Below are 24,147 nucleotides of genomic sequence, written 5' to 3'. Positions count from 1 at the left end.
TAATACACACTTGTTAAATTCTAATGGCTCGCCATTTCAGCTGCGCTAAAAGGTAAACCCAATGTAAATAGCGTGGTTTGTATTTCAGTTACAGAACAAACAACTTTTTAAGAATAAACTGTTGTATTACTAAGATGTCAAATTTATTCTGGAACTTTCTGCAATTAAAAATGACAAATTTGTAGATATTTTGTATTTTTCCTAACTATACAAACCTTAGCTATTTAATAGGGGTTATTACTTTCGGCGTAGCTGAAATGAAGAGCCATAAGAATTTTAACGAGGGTTTACTACCCCACCGCTAGTTAGCAGGGGGTAGGGGGGGTAGCCTGTTAACCCCCCCCTCACACACACCTGTGCTTGAGCTCACTTTGCTTGGAGGTAGGACTTCAAGGGGATAGGGCTGGCGGGCAAGTTTGGTTAAATAGCTAAGGTTTGTATAGTGAGGAAAAATACAAATTATCTACGAATTTGTCATTTGTTCCGTAACTGACATACAAACCCCGCTATTTAATAGAGGTGACTCACCCATTAGGAAGGGTGGTACGTCCCTGCCAGTACTAGCTTTTGGCTTTGCCCGGGGACTCAATATTTGAGTGTGTTCGCACTTAGCAATAAGGAGTCCCTGCATCTCGCTAGAACCTTGCTACGCAAGGACTGCGGCCTACGCAATCTGTGTGTGAAGGTATAATAAAGTGTGACTCGTCCTAGGAAGTTGACCTGTAGTCTTTTAGAAGGAAACTTTAGGCTAGGACTCACCCAATACCACCTCGTCAGGGTATGGGGACGTGACAGTATTACCTTAATACTAGGAACACAAGGAAGCATGGTTTACCTGCAGTGGTTTGAAGTCAGCTGTGCAGAGAACCCAGGATGTTGCTTTCCCCAAGAGAGGGGAGGATGAAGAAAAGAATAAGGGCCAGACATACCTTTTCATTCATGCAGACTAAAACCGGGTAACAATGCCCTCAACCCTCTGCTACCTGTCCATTAAGGAGCCTGAGGTTACACCAGCTGTTGTGCAGCCACCACAGGGCCGATAGAGAACGTATCAAGTCTCCTGTGTGTCACGTCTTGCAGGTAGTGGGTTGTGAAGGTCGTCTGACGCTTCCACACCCCAACTTGCAGGACCTGCGTCACTGAATAATTCTTCTTGAAGGCCAGGGACGTAGCTATGCCCCTAACATCATGTGCTCTAGGGCGACGTGACGGAGGAGGGTCAGGATTCAAGGCTAGGCCAAGCTGGTATTCTTGGTGACCCTCCTCTTCGTTTTCCCGGTGCTCAGAAGCAAGGCTTGCACCTGGGGACGGACTGCAGCTGTTCTCTTAAGATACAACCTCAGACTCCTTACTGGGCACAGTAGGAGATGGTCTGGGTCATCTGTTACAGAAAGAAGACTCGAAACCTGGAAAGAGTTGAACCGAGGGTCCAGCACTCTGGGATTCTGAGTCTTAGCAACAAACTCGGGGACGAATCTGAACGTTACCTCCCCCCATCCCCTTGAATGGGCGATGTCGTATGAGAGACCATGAAGTTAACTGACTCGCTTGGCCGAGGACAAAGCTATCAGGAACACCCTCTTCCAAGTAAGGTGGCGATCAGAAGCCTGGCGTAATGGTTTGTAAGGAGGTCTCTTAGGAGACCTGAGAACTCAAACCACGTTCCATGGAGGAGGTCTCACTTTCAACTGAGGGCAGGTAAGTTCATAACTCCGTATGAGTAGGGAAAGTTCCAAGGAGGAAGAAATGTCCACTCCTTTGAGCCTGAAGGCTAGACTTAAGGTTGAGCGATAGCCTTTCACTGCCGAAACTGAAAGGCGCATATCTTCCCGCAAATACACGAAGAACTCCGCTATTGCTGGAATAGTGGCATCGAGTGGAGAGATACCCCTTCCACGACACCAACCACTGAAAACTCGCCACTTCGCCTGGTAGACTCCTGCGGATGACCTACACAGGTGTCCAGACATCCTGTTCACAACTTGTTGCGAAAATCCTCTCTCAGTGAGGAGGTGCTGGATAGTCTCCAGGCGTGAAGTCGAAGCGAGGCTACGGCTTTGTGGAAGATGTTGGCGTGTGGTTGTTTGAGTAGCTTGTGTCGTAGAGGGAGTTCTCTCAGGAGCTCCGTGAGGAGTTGCAGAAGATCCGGAAACCATCCTGCGTGATGCCATAGCGGAGCTATTAGGGTCATTGAGAGACTGACCGATATTCTGGTCTTGTTGAGCACCCTCCTCATTAGACAGAACGGGGGGAAAAGCGTATACATCGATGTGATCCCACCGTTGTTGGAAGGCGTCTTGCCAGAGAGCATTGGGATCTGGGACTGGGGAGCAGTACAGCGGAAGCTTGAAGTTCAGCGCTGTAGCGAACAGATCCACAGTTGGGGAACCCCACAAAGTCGGGACTTTGTTGGCTACTTGACGATCCAAAGACCACTCGGTACTCACTATCTGCGCCACTCTGCTCAGACTGTCGGCAAGCACATTCCTTTTGCCTGGATTGAAGCGAGCCAATAGTGTGACCGAGTGGACTTTGGTCCATCTCAGTATCTCTACTGCAAGATGGGATAGCTGTTCTGAAAAGCTACCTCCCTGCTTGTTGATATAAGCCACTACTGTGGTGTTGTTGCTCATCACCACCACAGAGTGGCCCACCAGGACTTGGTGGAACTTCTGAAGAGCCAGGAATACGGCCTTCATTTCTTTGATGCGTTCGAAAACCTCATCAAATCCGGGGGGAGGACGAGAAAATCCACTCCCTTCCATAGGTTTTCGTCTGCCACCCACCACTGAAGCTCCGTCTGTTCCGCAGAACCCATGGGGATCAGAGTGTCCGTGGAATCATGACCTTGATTCCACCAAGACTTGAGTCGCCAGTGGAGAGATCTCATTCTGAGGTGACCATTGGGAATTAGACGGGCCAGGGATGAGAGATGGCCGAGGAGACGTAACCACGTTTGGGCTGGAAGTTCTTCTCATCTGAGGAAAGGCCTTGCGACCTTCCTCAGCTTTGCTATCCTGTCGTCTGATGGGAAGGCTTTGCAGAGATTGGTGTCTATGACCATGCCTAGGTATACCAATTTCTGAGTGGGCAGCAGAGAGGACTTCTCGAGATTTACCATGATCCCTAGATCTTGGCAAAGTTCGAGAAGCTTGTCTCGGTGGCGAAGAAGGGTTGCCTCCGAGTCTGCTAGGATCAGCCAGTCGTCCAGGTAACGGAGGAGACGGATACCGATCCTGTGAGCCCAAGATGATATCAGGGTGAACACTCTGGTGAACACTTGAGGAGCTGTGGAGAGACCGATGCACAGCACCTTGAACTGGTAGATCTTGTTGTCTAGGTTGAATCTTAAGTACTTCCATGAAGACGGGTGGACTGGGATCTGGAAGTACGCGTCCTTCAGGTCCAGTGTACACATGAAGTCTTGTGGTCTCACTGCAAGCCTGACCGTTTCTGCCGTCTCCATGCTGAACGGTGTCTGTCAAACCCGTTCAGGATTGAGAGGTCGATGACTGGTCTCCAGCCTCCAGACGCCTTTTTTACTAGAAAGAGTCGACTGCAGAAGCCTGGGGACCCGTCAACTACCTCTTGGAGAGTGTCCTTCTTCAAAATGGTCTCGACTTCTGCCCGAAGGGCTTGCCCTCTTACCAATCCCATGGTAAGGGAGCTCAATGACACTGGATTCGCTGTCAGGAGAGGTAGAGATGTTGTGAACGGTATGCGATATCCCTGACCGATCATGGAGATCGTCCAGGGATCTGCCACGAGTTGCTGCCACCTTGTCACGCAACTTTGTAGGCATCCCCCCACTGGTGGACATGCAGGGAGACTGCCAATCCTAGCGTTTGCGGCCTCGGCCGCTCCCTCTAGGATTTTTACCTCCCCTGAAAGACTTTTTGCCCTTCTTGTCCTTGACAGGAAAGGGCTGAGACACCTTTGTCTTTGCTGCTGTCTCCTTCTTCGTATTCTTGGCAGGACGGGGCTGTTGGGTTGCTGGAGGTTTGTAGGGCCTCGATGTCAGGGCCCTATGGAGAAGGGAATCCTGGTTGGATTTCCTCCACCTCTCAGCAGCCTGCTCCACGTCCTTAGGCTCAAACAAATTCTTACCGAGGACGGAAGAATGTCTGAGCCTGCTGACGTCGGTACTGGGGACCTTCTGGTGGAATCTCTCAGCCACTGCGTCCCGTCGTTTCAGGATCGTGTTAGCCCACAAGCTCGAGACTTGGTGGGCTAGAAACTCGATGGTCCGCGTGCCTAAGAGCAAAAAGGTCTCCAGTGCCTTCCAAGTGCTTTCCTTGGACAAGTCCTCAGACTGCACCAGGATGCCCAGAGACCCTAGCCAGAATGCCAGCCACGAGGTTGCCTGCATGGCACAATTTGCAACCTCCTTCTCCTGGCTTATGATCTCTGTTACTGAATACGAGACATGCCGGTTGGAAAGTCTCTCTAGAGGGACTCCCCCGGTAAGCTCTTCCAGAGAATGGTGCAAAGGAAGAGCTAAACAAGTCTCCTCCAAGATCTCAATGTACCTCCTCTGATGGACTCGAGGAGGCGGGAGGAGCTTGTTACCGGCGCTGGATCTGCTGGAGGAGGCAAGCTCAGAGAGCTGGCCTTCGACCTTGTCTCTGGCACTCTTCACCCCCTGTGACCAGGGCAAAGCTGCACTGGCCCTAGAAGGTTTCTGGGTACCGTAGACTCGGTCCAAGACTGTGTCCTTGCCCTCACGAGGAGGAATCTCTGGGTCCGGAAACCCGTTGAGATTTCTCATGAGGGTCAGAACTTGCCAGAATGTGTGTTCTGACTCTTGAAGCTCTCCTCCCAAAGGGCTAGCAGCAAAGTCTCCTGTCCCCAGAGGCTCTTCCTGGGGAGATTCATGGACATTCTCCGAGTGTCTGGCTGGCTCCTGTCTAATCCTTGCCGAAGACTTAGGCAAAGCCTTTGAGTCCTTTGGCTCCCTCCTGGGAGGGATACAGGACTCCAGTAACGATGGTGGCAGGCTCTTCTCTACCCCAATGCGGGAAGACTTCTCGGGGAGAGGGGGTGTTCCCCACATTGGTGCGATGGGAGAACGACCCGACTCACCCGACTCCCGAGGACGGGAAATCCTCATCCGCAGGGGAAGGAAAGTCTGAGGGGGTGAGGGAGCCTTGCGCAAGGACTTCTGAGGAGACAGCTTAGCCCTAAGAGAAGTCACCACGGAGGGAACTCCTCTCTTCCTCTTCAGGGGAAATGAAGCCGCCACTGCTTTGTGACCTAGTTCAGAGAATACAGGCTTAAAAGCCTGTACGAGAGCTCTAACAATGGTCCCAAACCAGGGCTGCTGGCTGACAGTCACGCTGTCAGACACTCCCTCTGGAGGGAAGGGGATCGTTCGATCCCTAGGAAGAGTCAACAAACGAGGGTCCGCCTGAAAAGGTGCTGAAACTGAAGAAAAGGAATCCTTGGACCTGTCCGGAAACCTCCCCTAATCCGACATGCGCGCTGTTCTGCGCTTGCGGGGAGGGGAAAGAGAAGACGATGACCTGGCCTCCTGAAGCCCCGCGTTATCGCGGGTGGGATCGCGCTGGTGGTTGCACAATGAGCCCTGCCCTAGGTCTCGCGCGGCAGAATCTTCGGGCGCGGTCGCGCGAAGGTGATGGCGAGGACGCGGGCACGCAAAGGTGATGGCGAGGGCGCGCAGGCGAGTGGTGGCGCGCAGGAGATGGAGCATGGGGCTGCGTAGGAGGCTGGACGGGCGCTCGCAGGAACCTGTTGAAGGGCCCGTGAGGGCGAAACTGTGGAGCGCGCTCGCGCAGGAGAAATATCTGTAGCGCGTGGGCACAGAGCGAGTGTATCTGGCTGAAGCAGAGGGCGAGGGCGCGCTTGCGCAACCTCGTGGGCGCGCAATGGAGAATGTGCGTGCTGGCACGCAAGTGAGCGCTGACGGGCAGGAGAAACAGGAACTGCGCTCTGAGGAGATCGTGGGCACGCTAGGCGTGCAGGAGATCGTGGGTGCGCATCAGGATGCGGGCCCACAGGAGTGTGCTGCTGGGCTTGGCGTGCATCAGGATGTGGGTGCACAGGAGTGCGCGGTTTAGCTGGAGAGCGCTGGAGTCCCTGTGAGCACCTGTGCGCTAACTTAGGAGACTCCAGGGCTGTGCACTGGTGTGCAGATGTGCGCTGACACGCCGGTGAGCGCTTACGCGCTATATCAGGAACTTCTGGAACTGCGCGCTTGAGCCCAGATGTGCCCTGAGGCACTGGAGAGCGCTGACGAGTAGGAGAGCGCTTGCATGCTGTAACAGCAACAGGAGAGTGCTCAAGCGCAGGTGAGCGCTGGCACGCTATTACAGGAACTGCAGGTGCGCACTGGTGGTCGTGGGTGCGCAAGGGAAGCCTGGCGCGTAGACACAGGATCAGCAGGTGCACGCTGGGGCGCTAGGTCTGGAACAACTGCCACAGGACGATGGCGCGCAGCGGTTACCTGGCGCTTAAGGGACTGAGCTGCAGGTTTGCGCTCAAGTCCCTTATGCCCCGAAGGGACCGTTGCCTGTGCAATGACAGGATGTGAAGGCGCCCACTGCACATCAGCAGCCTGGAAAGGTGACGGCAGGTCAGCAGGTCTGAAGGCTCTGAGTAAGGACGACCTTCCACCGAAGGAGATCGCGAACGATCTCCGGAGAGGTCCAAGGTGGTAGCTGGCAGGATCGGTGAACGGCTAGTTTCCTCAGTGGAGGACTGCGGGGATGACGAGCCGAAGAGGCGCCTCCTAACTCCCTTGTGAGGAGAAGGAAGGCCTTTACGGCGAAGGGGAGGACGAGCCTTCCGCCTTATACGCCCTTTAGGGGCCGTGGGATCAGCAAGCTGACCATCAGCAGGCCTCCGAAGAGGAGTCTCTGTGAGTGAACTCCCCCGAGGGGGAGAATCACCGGCAGGAGAGACCGTAGGACTTAGTTCCTCCCTCGAAGGATGTTCGGAGGGAGAAACTAAGTCTTTAGCTACCGCAGCAACAACAGGAGCAGGAGTTTGAGCAGACACACCAGAGGCCTCCGTCACAACAACGTCGACGATAGACAGAGGATCTATCTCTGCTATCGTCGGCGATTGCTTAACAGCTGCTCCTAATTTGATCATGTCAAACAGAGCTTCCTTGGAGGGCGAATCCTGAAGCCCCAAGGAAGCCCAAAGCTGTAATAAATCGTTATTATTTACAGGTAAAGATATATCCTCCTCCGGGGGAGGAGGAGGAGCTGCCTCGCTATGGGAGGCAACTACCTCTCCCACACCCCGGGATCGGTCAACAGAACTACGGCCTACGCTACCAGTCGACGGCCTCTCAGAAGAAACCGATCGAGTGGGAGCTTCGGAGGAGGTTTGGGCTACGGAAGAAGAGTCCTTGGGATTTTCTCTCTTCAAAGAAGCCTTTGAAGGAGAAATATCCCGTTTGGACTTCTTCTTCCAGCGCCGGGAAAACCTCTCCCACTGGGAGGTAGACCACTCCCTACACTCACCACATACGTTACCACTATCACACCGTTGGCCCCTACAATGAGGACACAAGGTGTGAGGATCTATGTCGACCGCCGACGTAAATGTGCTACAAGGGCGGTCAGGTAACCCAGGACACTTACGCATGAGGGTAGAGGCCAACTTCACAACAGTCTGTAAAAAAGAAAAAGCAAAGACAGATTAATGGCTGACAAAGCGAGGGTGAAAGCAGACACGTCCGTCTGCCACCCGAGATAAAAGCAAGGTGAAGTATTCACAGGTGTGGGTGAGGGGGGGGGGGGAGGTTTGCAAGCTACCCCTCCCTAACTAGCGGTGGGGTAGTAAACCCTCGTTAAAATTCTAATGGCTCGTCATTTCAGCTACGCCGAAGTAATTACCCACATTAAATAGCGTGGTCTGTATTTGCTACGGAACAACTGAAGCTTAGAGCTTAAATCATACATCTTAAGCTTAGAGCTTATACTATATATCCTAAATTTTGAGTTTGTTACCATTTTTTTTTCTCTTTTTAACCTCGAAGAAGACACATGAGCTTAACCGTACTGAATAAGATTTCTGAAAAGAGGGACGTCAATTTAGAAATGCTGTATGTATATGAGGGACTAAAATATAGTATTAAAAAATAAACAATTATATATACATATATATATGTATGTATATATATATATATATATATACACACACACAATTTATGCAGAATATCAGAAAATGTACTTGATCTATTTTTAGGCTCCATATGAAACCACTGCATTCATAGTTTTCTCACATATTTATAAATCAAAAACCGTGATGTCTGTATCAACTACTTATTTAGTCCTCTTCCCAAAAATGTTATTTTGATAATAAAATAAATTTTTGAATATACTTACCCGGTGATTATATAAGCTGCAGCTCTGCTGCTCGACAGAAAACTCTACGGAAAAAATCCGCCAGCGATCGCTATGCAGGTAGGGGGTGTACTTCAACAGCGCCATCTGTCGTGCAGGTACTCAGTACTCATTGTAAACAAAGAACTCAATTTTCTCCTCGGTCCACTGCGTCTCTATTGGGGAGGAAGGGAGGGTCTTTTAATATATAATCACAGGGTAAGTATATTCAAAAATTTATTTTATTATCAAAATAACATTTTTCAATATTTAACTTAGCCGGTGATTATATAAGCTGATTCACACCCAGGGGGGTGGGTAGAGACCAGCAATAAATGTTTACATTATTATGAGCTAAGGATTTTTTATTTCATTTTAGAAGTTATCAAAATAACAAACATAAAATAAATAAGTACCTGGTAAGGAAGTCGACTTGAACAATTACTCTGCCTTTTTAAGTACGTCTTCCTTACGGAGCCTCGCGATCCTCTTAGGATGCTGAGCGACACCTAGGATCTGAAGTATGAAGGGTTGCAACCCATACCACAGGACCTCATCAAAACCTCTAATCTAGGCGCTTCTCAAGAAAAGAATTTGACCACCCGCCAAATCAACCAGGATGCGAAAGGCTTCTTAGCCTTCCGGACAACCCAAAAACAACAATAAAAACATTTCAAGAGAAAGATTAAAAAGGTTATGGAATTAGGGGATTGTAGTGGTTGAGCCCTCACCCACTACTGCACTCGCTGCTACGAATGGTCCCAGGGTGTAGCAGTTCTCGTAAAGAGACTGGACATCTTTAAGATAAAAAGACGCGAACACTGACTTGCTTCTCCAATAGGTTGCGTCCATTATACTTCGCAGAGATCTATTTTGTTTAAAGGCCACTGAAGTTGCGACAGCTCTAACTTCATGTGTCCTTACCTTCAGCAAAGCTTGGTCTTCCTCACTCAGATGGGAATGAGCTTCTCGTATTAACAGTCTGATAAAATAGGATAAAGCATTCTTTGACATAGGCAAAGATGGTTTCTTGACTGAACACCATAAAGCTTCTGACTGTCCTCGTAAAGGTTTAGTTCGTCTTAAATAGAACTTAAGAGCTCTCACAGGGCATAAGACTCTTTCTAGTTCATTTCCAACCATATTTGATAGGCTTGGAATATCGAACGATTTCGGCCAAGGACGAGAAGGTAGCTCGTTTTTGGCTAGAAAGCAAGTTGTAAAGAACATGTAGCCGTTTCAGATGAAAATCCGATGTTCCTGCTGAAGGCGTGAATCTCACTGACTCTTTTAGCTGTGGCTAAGCAAACCAGGAAAAGAGTCTTTAAAGTGAGATCTTTAAAGGAGGCTGATTGTAGCGGCTCGAACCTTTCTGACATGAGGAATCTTAGTACCACGTCTAAATTCCAACCAGGTGTAGCCAAACGATGCTCCTTCGTGGTCTCAAAAGACTTAAGGAGGTCCTGTAGATCTTTGTTGTTGGAAAGATCTAAGCCTCTGTGACGGAAGACTGATGCCAACATGCTTCTGTAACCCTTGATAGTGGGAGCTGAAAGAGATCTTTCTTTCCTCAGGTATAAAAGGAAGTCAGCTATTTGAGTTACAGAGGTACTGGTCGAGGATACGGATACTGACTTGCACCAGTTTCGGAAGACTTCCCACTTCGATTGGTAGACTCTAAGGGTGGATGTCCTCCTTGCTCTAGCAATCGCCCTGGCTGCCTCCTTCGAAAAGCCTCTAGCTCTCGAGAGTCTTTCGATAGTCTGAAGGCAGCCAGACGAAGAGCGTGGAGGCCTTGGTGTACCTTCTTTACGTGTGGCTGACGTAGAAGGTCCAGCCTTAGAGGAAGAGTTCTGGGAACGTCCACTAGCCATCGAAGTACCTCGGTGAACCATTCTCTCGCGGGCCAGAGGGGAGCAACTAACGTCAACCTTGTCCCTTCGTGAGAGGCGAACTTCTGCAGTACCTTGTTGACAATCTTGAACGGGGGGAATGCATATAGGTCTAGATGTGACCAATCTAGGAGAAAGGCATCTATATGAACTGCTGCTGGGTCCGGGATTGGTGAGCAATATATTGGGAGCCTCTTGGTCATCGAGGTTGCGAAGAGATCTATGGTAGGCTGGCCCCATGTGGCCCACAGTCTCTTGCACACATCCTTGTGTAGGGTCCATTCTGTTGGAATGATTTGTCCCTTCCGACTGAGGCAATCTGCCATGACATTCAAGTTGCCTTGGATGAACCTCGTTACTAGTGAAATGTTTAGATCTTTTGACCAGGTGAGGAGGTCCCTTGCGATCTCGTACAACGTCATAGAGTGGGTCCCTCCTTGCTTGGAGATGTACGCCAAAGCCGTGGTGTTGTCCGAGTTCACCTCCACCACTTTGCCTTGAAGGAGAGACTTGAAGCTTTTCAAGGCCAGATGAACTGCCAGTAGCTCCTTGCAGTTGATATGCATTGTCCTTTGACTCGAGTTCCAAGTTCCCGAGCATTCCCGACCGTCTAATGTCGCGCCCCAGCCCGTGTCCGATGCGTCCGAGAAGAGAACGTGGTTGGGAGTCTGAACAGCCAGGGGCAGACCCTCTCTGAGGCTGATACTGTCCTTCCACCAAGTCAGGGAAGACTTCATCTTCTCTGAAATGGGGATCGAGACCGCTTCTAGCGTCTTGTCCTTTTTCCAGTAAACAGCTAGGTGATATTGAAGAGGACGGAGGTGTAGTCTTCCTAACGATACGAACTGTTCCAGGGATGATAGCGTCCCTATCAGACTCATCCACTGCCTGACTGAACATCGTTCCTTCTTCAGCATGTTCTGGATGCATAACTGGGCTTGACTTGTTCTGGGGGCCGACGGAAAAGCCCGAAAAGCTAGACTGTGAATCTCCATCCCTAAATACACAATAGTTTGGGATGGGACCACTTGAGACTTTTCCATATTGACCAGGAGACCCAATTCCTTGGTCAGATCTAGAGTCCACTTTAGATCCTTCAGACAGCGACGACTGGAAGAAGCTCTTAGAAGCCAGTCGTCCAAATAGAGGGAGGCTCTGATGTCCGCTAAATGAAGGAATTTGGCTACATTCCCCATCAGCCTCGTAAACACAAGAGGAGCTGTGCTTAGGCCAAAGCACAGGGCTTGAAACTGGTAGACAACCTTTTCGTAAACAAATCTCAGAAAAGGTTGGGAGTCTGGGTGGATGGGGACGTGAAAGTATGCGTCCCTTAGGTCTAAAGAGACCATCCAGTCTTCCCTTCTGACCGCTGCTAGAACGGACTTTGTGGTCTCCATGGAGAACGTCTGCTTTGTGACAAAGACATTCAGCGCACTGACGTCTAGCACCGGCCTCCACCCTCCTGTCTTCTTTGCCACTAAGAAGAGACGGTTGTAGAAGCCCGGGGTTTGATGGTCCAGGACTTTGACTACCGCTCCCTTTTCTAGTAAGAGAGACACCTCCTGTTTCAATGCTCGTCTCTTGTCTTCCTCTCTGTACCTGGGAGAGAGATCGATGGGAGACGTTGCTAGAGGGGGTTTTCGTACAAACGGGATCTTGTACCCCTCTCTGAGCAACTTCACAGATTGTGCATCTGCGCCTCTCTTCTCCCAGGTCTGCCAGAAGTTCTTGAGTCTGGCTCCCACTGCTGTCTGAAGAAGCTGGCAGTCAGACTCTGCCTTTAAAGGACTTGGTTCCTTTCTTCTTCCCACGTCTCCCTTCGGCACGAGCACCTCCTCTGCTGGAGGCTCTGCCACGAAAGGGCGGAATAAATCGGGACGCTGGAGTGTCCATCCTTGGTCTAGCTGACAAGGTAGGCAAAGGGGTGGCTTTGCGGGCAGAAGACGCAACCAGGTCATGGGTGTCCTTCTGTATCAAAGAAGCAGCAATCTCCTTAATCAAGTCCTCTGGAAAAAGGCACTTAGAGAGAGGAGCAAACAGAAGTTCTGATCTTTGACACGGTGTCACTCCAGCTGACAGGAAAGAGCAAAGGTTCTCACGCTTCTTGAGGACTCCGGATACGAACGATGCAACAAGCTCACTAGATCCGTCACGTATGGCCTTGTCCATGCAGGACATGATGAGCAATGAAGATTCCTTCTCAGTCGGGGAGATCTTCCTGCTCAAAGCTCCCAGACACCAGTCTAAAAAGTTGAAGACCTCGAAGGCTCTAAATAACCCTTTCAACAGATGGTCTAGGTCCGAAGGAGACCAGCAAATCTTAGAGCGTCTCATGGCTAGCCTACGGGGAGAGTCTACCAGACTTGAGAAGTCGCCCTGGGCAGAGGCAGGAACTCCCAAGACGAGAACTTCTCCCGTGGCATACCAGACGCTCGATTTAGAAGAGAGTTTAGCAGGGGGAAACATAAAGGCTGTCTTCCCTAGACTCTTTTTGGACTGCATCCACTCTCCTATAACTCGTAAAGCTCTCTTGGACGAGCGTGCGAGGACGAGTCTAGTAAAGGCAGGCGAGGATGACTGCGTACCTAAAGCAAACTCTGACGGAGGAGAGCGCGGAGCCACAGACACAAAATGGTCCGGAAACATCTCTTTGAACAGAGCAAGAACTTTTCTAAAGTTCAAAGAGGGTTGCTTGGGCTCGTCAAGGTCCGAATGTGGTTCATCAACGTGTGCCGCATCGTCATCATCAGAGAGTCCATCATTCGAGTATTGAGTAGGAAGCGGCAATGGAGTAGGTATCGGCTGGTTAGCTGAGTCCGGTCGCACGGGTGCACGCGTGACTGAACCGGACGCAACGTCATGGAACTGTTGCCCAGTCTGTGAGCTGGCAACAACCATAGCAGCGCGGGGACGCACAGCGTCTACTCCAGACTGTCTAGTCTGATGTGGGCGAGCAGAGGCAACCACACTGGGTTGCGGAGGTTGACGCACCGCGTCAAAACAAAACAACTCTGACGGTTGTTGTACCTCGCGAACGTCAACGGAAGGTTCCGTGCGTCGCTGAACGTCAACATGCGGCTGGCAGGGTACACTGGAACGCATGGGTGGCGGGACTCTCTCAGCTGGAGTGCGCAAGAAGGTCGCCTCAGCGTCCCCAGGACGCACAACCGAGAGTGTGGTTGGTTGTAGGCAAGAGGTTGGTGCAGCAGCAACCTTCTCCGCACGAAAGTCCTGCATCAGAGACGTTAATTGGTACTGCATGGTCTGCAGCAAAGACCACTTAGGGTCTGTAGGCGCAGGTGCGGCGACAGACGGTGTAACTGCCTGAGGCGGTACCGCTTTGCCTCTCTTAGGAGGTGAGCAGTCCTCGGAAGACTGCAGCGAGTCCTAACTGACCCAGTGGCTACAACTGGGCCGTTGGACTTGCGCGGAAGGGACCGACTTGCGCTTAAGAGGTCGTGAGACCTTGGTCCATGGTTTCTTACGAGAAACCTCTTCCGCAGACGAGGAATAAATGGGCTCTCTCATCTTTGTGTGGGTGGGGCGATCTTGGGTAGATACGCCCGAAACCACGGAGGGAACGTCTGTTCACTGATTAAAGCCTCTCGAACCCATTGGTCGTACGACATTGCTTCTCCCCTGGACTTGGGAGCTTGCAAGAGGTCCCGGACTAGGAGGACGACAGGCACGAACAGACGAACCCTCAAGCGCAACACTATCCACAACACTATCCACAACACTATCACTCACTTTACCACTTCCCACTGCACTTTTACACTTCAGCTCCTTGACGTCCGCCATGAGCTGGTTACGGTCACTAGCCAAGGACTCAACTCTCTCACCCAGAGCTTGGATGGCACGCATCATGTCAGCCATCGAAGGTTCCTGAGTGCCAGAAGGGGGATCAGGAGCAACCACTACAGGGGAAGGAATAGGTTGTGGGGCATGAGGAGAGGAAAAATCAACAGAACGAGATGAACTTCTCCTGACTCTATCTCTCTCTAGCCTACGTGTATATTTTTGGAATTCGATAAAATCGAATTCCGAAAGCCCAACGCATTCCTCACATCGATCTTCCAATTGACAGGTTTTATCCCGACAATTGGAACAAACGGTGTGAGGATCGATAGAGGCCTTCGGAAGACGCCTTGAACAGTCCCTAGCATTACACTTCCTGAATTTTGGGACTTGAGAAGGGTCAGCCATTTTGAATTGGTCAAAGGGGAATTCAAAAACTATCCAAAGTCATCAACAAATAATCCGATATCAAAAAAAGAATGCAAGGATTTATTGAAGAGAAAGCCTGCACAACGAAAGCTCAAAACTAGAAAAGTGTACTTCACCAAATAGTTGTGAAAACAAATCCAGTTAGCAACAGCGAATTAGTAGGTCTTGCCGGTAGCACAACAGAGAGAAAATTGAGTTCTTTGTTTACAATGAGTACTGAGTACCTGCACGACAGATGGCGCTGTTGAAGTACACCCCCTACCTGCATAGCGATCGCTGGCGGATTTTTTCCGTAGAGTTTTCTGTCGAGCAGCAGAGCTGCAGCTTATATAATCACCGGCTAAGTTAAATATTGAAAAATCCCCCATTATCAATTTATGTGGAAAGAACACAGTCCCTACACTATAAGGCAAAGCTCAATTGTTACGACATCTTTAAAGTTTGATGATTTATGCACATGAAAATGACATTTCATATACCTTGTCTGCTGAAGTAGTTGTTGAACATCTCTCTGGTGCATTGGGAGAGAAACTCTCGGTTCATTCAGAACATCAGCCGTGTCAAGGGGATGGTTGTGATTCCCCCTGATCATCATGAAGCATTGAAAGTCCCTTATTTGTTCAGGAGATCTTCAGTGAACTATCTTGATCTCAACATCCATAAGCACCTTGCAACTGTGAAAAAAAAAACAGCAATCATTAACTATACATAAAACTTTTCCCTAAAAAAAAAAAAAAAAAAAAAAATATTAAAATCAAAATGAAAACAATAACACTGCAAAAAAAGCCGAGCCTTTGTAGGGTGACGGCCAGATCCCGTAGAAAACGGGAATATTCTGAACTGTGGCCGTCGTTATAAAGCCGTGTCCTTACCCAGGAGGGCTGCGCACCCCCCCCCCCCAGACCCTCCCTTACACAACATATTTAAGATCCGTAGACCATTTCCAAACGTTTTTATTCTATAGAAGATAACAGTCGGAGCAATAATAAGCAAATTAGGAAGCTTGGCCGCCGCCGTAGCGCTACAAACTACCCAAAAAAACTATGTATAAGAGGCTCCCTACAGGCTTACGTTAGTTTAACAGCTTTAGTTAATATTATTTTTTTCCTGAACCAATCCATGCTGTATCAGTTGGTATTGTGATATTTGTGAATACAAGGTTGAAACTTATTTTTTTGTAAGTTTCGATGTTTCTCCTTTTATGGGGGTAAAATTTACTTGTAAAAACCACTTTAATTATTCTCTTGTCTTTACCTGTGCATTGCAAACTTGGGGAACAGGATATCTAAGAAAATGCCCCTAAACTGGCGAATGCATAAGTAAGGTCTAAACTCATGATCATTCGGTTATTCACCAAAAAAATATATATATCAGTAGGGTTTAATTCACATATGAAATGCAGTTCTAGAATGGTATCAACACACTCTCCACGTTTGAACGAAAGGTGGCCTCTGAAAATGCCGTCCATGTTTTGGTATTAAAAACGGGTGTTGTGATAAATGAATATATTTTAAACGTAATGCTAATAGATTATCTTGTTTTATTAGTATTTACAAAATAAACCATACAACATAAAAGTATATATAGACATATTTTAGCCAAATGTGACGTGAAATTGGTATGCATTTCAATTAATTTTCTCGACTTTCAAATGTGGAATTATGAACAAAAATTGGCGGAACTTACAGTGTTACCACTCAACTAGATTTATTATAACATGTTAATTTTGTGCAGCGTACCCTAGAAAGGGAGAAAATTCAATGGAATTAACATATCATATATATATATATATATATATATATATATATATATACATTATTTTTTTTATAAGGCAGGCTTCGTTCAAATAGCTACAAGCGTGTTTTTAAAAGGTTATTTATACAGCTGTAGCTGGTGTAACGTAAAGGGGCGGAGCCTGGCCACGGATGACGGGAGAGGGGGCGGGGTTTGTATATACTACACCGGACTTTAAAAATATGCTCTTATACGGACACTGATTGAATTATACTATACATACCTTTGCTATGCATATGCATGATATATATATATATATATATATATATATATATATATATATATATATATATATATATATATATATATATATAGCCAATCACTTGTTCTTTATTATACAAATATATTCAGTTGTAAATAAATAGGCATATATACATATTCAAAATACATGCATATACATACTGTACATAATATATATATATATATATATATATATATATATATATATATATATATATATATATATATATATTCTTACATATATCAGTATATATAGCCTACACACACACACACACACACACACACATATATATATATATATATATATATGTGTGTGTGTGTGTGTGTGTATACACTATAGACATGTGTACCTACATACAATACATTATATGTATAAACACAACAATAAACGCAGCCGTTTGTAGTCCACTGCAGGAAAAAGGCCTCAGACTGGGGTTTTTGGCCTGTTTCCATCACTACACTGGCCAGTGTGGTTTGGTGATGGTGGGAGATTTTCATCTGATCGTTCACTGCAATCCACCTAGTTTGTTTGGGCTTGACTACCACAGCTTTGCTGATCATAATACATAAACCCTTTCACGAAGGAGTCAGCACAGAATTAATTTCTGAATAAAGCGAAGGTGTCATCAACATATCTGACATAAAACAGTGGATGGTACCTCAAAGGGCAATTTTCGAGCATGGTCTCCTCCAGGGAGCACATAAAAATGTTAGCAAAAGTGGGTCCCAGAGGGGAACCCATAGCCATACTATCCACTTGTTTATACAACTTGCCATTAAAAACAAAGGCGGTGTCCAGCACCGCCAATTCCAAAAGTTTCTTAAAAAACGTGCGATTAAAAGAATTAAAAGTGGCATTAGGTTCTAGAAATAATTTGTTTAAAATAATATCAATCGTTTCCTCGTGGATTTTTCTAATTCACAGCACAATAATATAAGGTTCTCAATAGAAAAGGAGGAAGGAAATAAATTACATTTTTGGATGTGTTAGTATCTAGAAAGAGAGAAGGTTTTAATACCACAGTTTTTAGAAAAAAGACTTTTACTGGATTAGGATCGAATTTTTATAGCTCTTGTTTTTATAATTTTAAATTAAACTCTATTTTTACTCTTCTCCACAGAGCATTCCTACTTACTTCTAGTTGGGAATATTTTCATACAGAAGTACTTTATTTAAGTGATTATTTTAAGAAAAACTGTTTCCCGACTAAATCATTTTTTAAGCATCTTAGCAAATTATTAAATAATAAATTGGCTCAGACTCAAAAAGTAACAACAGTACCCAAACTCAAATTTTATGCGAGCTTTCCTTTTATTCATGATGATTCCTTTAGACAAAAGTGTACTAAAATCATACAACAACATTTTTCAGCTGTTGTAGTAAACTTAATTCCTAAGAATCCTCTCACAGTTGGCTCGATTTTTTATTTTAAGGCTCGATTGAGCCCTTTGGTGTCCTCTGGTGTAGTGTATCAATATATTTGCCCAAAGTGTAACTCTGGGACCTACGTAGGATCTACCAAGAGGTTGTTGAAGATCAGAATTGACTCTCATAGAGGTGTTAGTTTTCGAACAGGTTGCAGAATATCCAACCCAGAACATTCAAATATTCGCAATCATACTAAAATGTGCAAAATAAACATTGACAATAAAGATTTTAGCATTATAGGGCAAGTATCTAATTCCCACGACTTGCCGATTCTGGAGTCAATTTTGATTAAAAGACTGGTTCCATCGTTAAACACCCAAGCTTCCTCCATTCAATTATCCTTGTCATAGGTTTCTTTGTTTTGTTCTGTAGTTGCTAATGCCATTCAGTTTCTATTTGCGCTAATGCGAGGTTGGTTCCACTTCTGTTTTATGAATATTTTTACTTGAATTTTTAATTTTTTTTTTACCAATTTTCACTTTATATATATATTTGTATATTACTGTTTCTTAATGTTATATATTTACTTCCTATTTGCAGCCCTGGAATATGTGATAATGACGATCACGAAACGTCGGGATTTTCAATAAATGGATATCTAGAACTACCTATTTCCCTGTCCTTTTTTGAGAAATGTAAGATACTGGCTGCTGCCACCCACTCCGATGATATATATATATATATATATATATATATATATATATATATATATATATATATATATATATATATATATATATATATATATATATATATATATATATATATATATATATATATATATATATATATATATATATATATATATGATCATTTACTTAGCTCAACCACATAACGATTACAACCTTCAATTTAATAGAAGAAGAAGAAGAAGAAGAAGAAGAAGAGGAGGTGGAGGAGGAGGAGGAGGAAGAGATATAATGTAAACAATCAATGTGGACATCACTTGGGGTCACTTTGATGTCAGATGGGAGACGAAGGTGACTAAAACACATCAAGGGAAAGTGACTGGAAGCTTTCATGGTTTTGGGGAGGAACGTTGCTTTTATTGAGAGAGAGAGAGAGAGAGAGAGAGAGAGAGAGAGAGAGAGAGAGAGAGTGTGTGTGTGCGAGGGGGGGGGGGGGGGTTGTTGAGTAGGGTTGGAGTGGCTGGGGTTTGGTTTAGGGTGGGTATAGGTTGAGTTCTCCTCGGTCTCTTATGCTATTTCCCTTTATACTAATAAAAAAAAGACTGATGATACCAATAGATGGCGCTGATGTCACACTTGATAATCCTTGGCTCACTCCTCCTTTAGAATCCTTGTCCAGTGACGTCATCCAAAACAAATAGAGTGAATGTTCTTAAACTACTTCTTCAGACGTTTCAAAAGTTTATTTATATTAAGTTTGCGATGATTTTAACGCGTTTTTGCGTAGTAGTGCATTGATCTACGAGACTTCATTCATTCATTGGTGAGTAGTTTTGGGATATATTTGTCTTGGTAAAATGTGTTGAAACTATAATGAATGTATATGTGATGTAGACTTTCTTACGATAGCCTTCGAAGTTACTGAAAATGATTTTAGACTATAGAATAATTACACTTATAACCTCTAAATTTAATTGGTTTTGTTCCTCTGTCTTTCAGTTTAACTTTGTATTCTGGCCTTCGTGAGTTTTGAAATAAGAAAAAGGTTTTATTAATGTTAGCCCACCTGTCCCTCAGGGCAAACACATGATGCACTTGGTTAGGTTAGGTTAGGGAGAAAAGTTTTTTTTTCCATGTTTAGTGTTGTTAGGACAAGTGCAAAGTGGACAGTTGCTGAAGAAGTAGTTTCAGTAGGTTCAGTAATTATATCCTTTAAAAAGGATTCCTTGAAAATTTATCCCTTTTTTTTATTGTTTTGGTAATTTGGTAAACGCTTTCAAGTTTCGTTTGGAATATTTAATTGTAGGGCAAATGACTAAATGATAATATTAATAATAATAATAGTATTTTAATAGTAACAATACTGTAATAGTAATAGTTATAATAATAATAATCATAATCATAATACTAAATAATAAAAGTATTACTAATGATAATAGGATAATCATAATCATAATAATTATCATAATGATCATTATAATACTAAATAACAAAATACTTATGATAATAATAGTGATTATAATTATAAATCATAATAAATAATAATAAAAATAATAAAAATAAAGGTTAATTGATAATTTGCAATTAATGATGATAAATAATTAGTAATTAGTAATAATAATTAGTAATTAGTAATAATAATTAGTAATTATAAATAATCTAATAACTACAGTCAATTTTTTTTAGTGAGGCAGATTTGCACCGACTCGCAGGGTGCCCTTTTAGCTCTGAAACTTATCCTAATCGCTGATTGGTTAGAATTATCTTGTCCAACCAATCAGCGATCAGGAAACTTTTCAGAGCTAAAAGGGCACCGCTGTGAGTTGGTGGAAATATGCCTCGCTAAAAAAAAATTACCATAGTAATTAATAATGATAATTAACAATAAATAATTATAATTGGTAGTTAATGATAATTATAATAATTAGTAACGTTAATTAGTAATCAATGTAATAATTAATAATGATAATCAGTAAATAATAATAATAATAAATTAGTAATTAATATTAATCATTATTATTATTATTAAATTGATAACGATAATAAATTATAATAATTAATAATGAAAATATTAATAAAAATAGTTAATAACAATAATTAGTAATTAATAATAATTAGTGATTAGAAATAATTTAATACTAACTAGAAATTAATAATGATGATTAGTAGTTAATAATAATTAGTAATTTTTCAATATTAATCTTACCTGATAATCATGTAGCTGTCAACTCTGTTGCCGACAGAAATCTACGGTCGGGATACGCCAGCGATCGCTATACAGGTGGGGGTGAACACCACAGCGCCATCTGTGGTCAGGTACTCCAGTACTTCTTGTCAACACCACCTCAATTTTTCCTCTGTCGTGCCTCCGGCTAGACCTACATGGATACGCTGTTGATTCTGGAGTTATTGCTCACGATTTGGTGATGTATTTGCTCTAGAGTTTAGCCTTCGCTATTCAGGAAGCTTTATCATTAGCTTAGCAAGTTTTTGGAATTAATTTGATTTAATTTTTGATTTAATTTTGGTGACGAAGAGAGTATGAACTCTTTCACTTTTATGGCCGACCCTTCCCTTAGACGGAAGTGTTGGTGTCGAAGAGAGTATAGACTCTCTTTCTTAATTTTGCTTAACAAAAGTTATAGATTTATTTTATATCTCTCCGCCTTTTATAGGCCTCTTCGATTAACTTCCTTTTATTATAAACTTATTAAAATTAATTTTTATATTTGTTTATATTCGACCTTTCCTAATAGTAGGCGGTCTTTTCTTGGAACCGAAGTTAATTAACATTGAGCCCGTCATTTCGTTTTTACCTGTTAACATATTATGCTATTTTAATGTTTTTGAAAGAATTTCTTTGATAGTCTCGTACTGTTTTCAAAGTTGAACTAACGTTTTGTTTTGTCTCTGCTGTTGTTGACGTTCAGAACGTTCAACTTGCGCTCTATCGTTAAAACAGTGTCACGGTGTCACGTTGCAGTAAGAGTAGAACGATTCTATCGTTTTGTTCATTCTTTCTTAGCTTAAATGGTTTTAATTCTAATAAAGGAACTTTTTATTTGGGAAATCTTTCAGTTTTTTTCCTTTAACAATAATATGTTTTAACGATATATATAATTGGGCTCATCTCTCAGGTTCTAAGTCAAGAGAGAGAGAGAGAGAGATAGAGACGGAGGGAGAGAGAGGAGGATAAACGTTTCGTTCAAGCGGGTAACGTTGTTATCGTTTTTGCTCTTCTTCCTAGTCTCTTTAGGGGAAGAAGGTAAACGTTTCTAGAGTTTTATTCTTGTTCTCAGGCTTTATGCGGTGAGAGATTTTAAACGTAGTTTATTTGATCTAGTGTTTAGTCTCTTTTCCAGCCACTGAATTATTTATCTTTCATTATGTTTTTCTGTTACATTGTAATACTGTTTTCGCAATTACTAACTTTTAATGAAGGATAGAATTGCGTGTTTCAGGTACAAACCACTTAAAGTTTCGAGTTCAGTGAAATAAGTGCAAACAGAAAATCAAAAGTGATAAAGTGATAAGCGCAAAGTGTTACAGTGTTGCGTTCGAGGGTTCGTCTGTTCGTGCCAGTTGTTCGCCTAGTCTGGGACCTCTTACAAGCTCCCAAGCAGGGGAGAAGTAACGTCGAAGGACTTATGGGTTCATCAGGCCTTGATCGACGAACAGACGTTTCCCTCCGTGGTTTCGGGTGTAACCAACTCACGTAGCCGACGTGATCACCCCACCCACACAAAGACGAGAGAGCCCTTTTTTTTTTTTTCCTCGTCTGCGGAAGAGGTTTCTCGCAGAAACCATGGACCAAATCTTGCAGCTTTTAAGTGCAAGTCGGTCCCTTCCGCGCAAGTCCAACTCCTAGGTGGTGCCATTAGCACTGGGTCAGTTCGGACTTGCTGCAGTACGACAACTGCACACCTCCCAGAGAGGCTAGGTGGTATCGCAACAGGCAGTAACTCCGTCTGTTGCCGCACCAGCTGTTTTAGACCCTCAGTCTCAACGGACAGTAGCTCCGTTTGTTGTTGTCTTTCTTAAACTCTAGTGGTCTATGCTGCAGACAATGCAGTCTCAGCTTGCGGTGTTGATGCAGGAGTTTCAGGCAGAGAAGGTTAGCACACCTCCTCCTGCGAGCGCTCCTCCACCTCTGCGCAGTCCACCCTGCCAGACGTATGATGTTGAGGCTCCTCCTGCCTCCATGCGTGAGCTGCCGCATTGGGAGTTGCCAGGTACCAGCGCTATGTAGCAACCTCCACTTTCCTTGAGGCAGGAGCCTCATGCTATGCGGCAACCGCCTCAACTCTTGAGGCAAGAGCCTCAACTCTTGAGGCAAGAGCCTCAACTCTTGAGGCAAGAACCTCAACTCTTGAGGCAAGAGCCTCAACTCTTGAGGCAAGAACCTCAACTCTTGAGGCAAGAGCCTCAACTCTTGAGGCAAGAGCCTCAACTCTTGAGGCAAGAGCCTCAACTCTTGAGGCAAGAACCTCAACTCTTGAGGCAAGAACCTCAACTCTTGAGGCAAGAGCCTCTCTCTGCGCAGCCACCTCCTCAACCCTTGAGGCAGACGCAACTCTTGAGGCAGGAACCTCATGCTATGAAGCAGCCGCCTCAACGCATGCAGCAACCGCATTCTTCACAGCATGAGCCTCTCTCTGCGCAGCTACCTCCTCAACCCTTGAGGCAGATGCAACTCTTGAGGCAGGAACCTCACAGGAGCCTCATGCTATGCGGCATCCTCCTCAAACCATGAGGCAGGAGCCTCATGCTATGCGGCATCCTCCTCAACCCATGAGGCAGGAGCCTCATGCTATGCGGCAACCTCCTCTACCCATGAGGCAGCCTCATGCTATGCGGCATCCTCCTCAACCCATGAGGCAGGAGCCTCATGCTATGCGGCATCCTCCTCAACCCATGAGGCAGGAGTCTCATGCTATGAGGAGCCTCATGCTATGCGGCATCCTCCTCAAACCATGAGGCAGGAGCCTCATGCTATGCGGCAACCGCCTCAACCCATGAGGCAGGAGCCTCATACTATGCGGCATCCTCCTCAACGCATGCGGCATGAGCCTCATCCCTTGCAGCATGAGCCTCATCCCATGCAGCATGAGCCTCATACCATGCAGCATGAGCCTCATCCCATGCAGCATGAGCCTCATCCCATGCAGCATAAGCCGCACGCCATGCAACATGCTCTGCTTACCTTACAGCATGCTCTACATACAGCATGCTCTGCATACAGCATGCTCTGCATACCTTACCGCATGCTCCTCAGTCACACATCTTTGGTTGTTGCCAACTCACTAGACTGTCAAGCAGTTTCATAACGTTGCCTTCTAGTCTGCTGCTTTTGCACCAGTGAAACCCTCACTGAGAGAACTTAGCTTTTCTCGGATATGGTTCCTGTAGATGAGAAAGTGCTATTCTCCCTCCTTCTGATATTCCCTTGAGGACTCTGTCATTTGGAGAGGAGCCTTTAGCTGCTTAGCCTCCTATGGACTTTTATTTAAGCATAACATGCTTCCAGGGAGGGTAATGGTTCCACTTCATTCGCTAACCCCGTCTGTTACCACACCTGCTCC

At 45.3% G+C, this 24,147-nt stretch overlaps 1 protein-coding gene across 5 annotated transcripts in view; it reads right to left on the bottom strand.

Moving 5' to 3' along the window:
- The window catches only part of LOC137638206 (elongator complex protein 2-like), a 235,971-nt gene that overhangs the window by 78,185 nt on the left and 133,639 nt on the right, over positions 1-24,147 (bottom strand). For 3 of the 5 annotated variants that reach the window (XM_068370287.1, XM_068370288.1, XM_068370289.1), the window contains exons 1-2: positions 15,728-15,887; positions 14,953-15,147 (exon numbers count right to left, since the gene is read on the bottom strand). The exons of 1 other annotated variant lie outside the window; for it this stretch is intronic. In XM_068370287.1, coding sequence (XP_068226388.1) covers positions 14,953-15,068 — 116 coding nt within the window. In that variant the 5' untranslated portion in view covers positions 15,069-15,147; positions 15,728-15,887. Of the gene's footprint in view, positions 1-14,952; positions 15,148-15,727; positions 15,888-24,147 lie in introns of those variants that run through there. One more of the 5 variants, XM_068370291.1, reaches the window with a different exon arrangement.

The sequence above is a fragment of the Palaemon carinicauda genome, chromosome 3, assembly GCF_036898095.1.
Source record: "Palaemon carinicauda isolate YSFRI2023 chromosome 3, ASM3689809v2, whole genome shotgun sequence".
NCBI lineage: Eukaryota > Metazoa > Arthropoda > Malacostraca > Decapoda > Palaemonidae > Palaemon > Palaemon carinicauda.
Note: the sequence above shows the minus strand (reverse complement) of the source record. Positions and strands in the feature narration are given on the sequence as shown.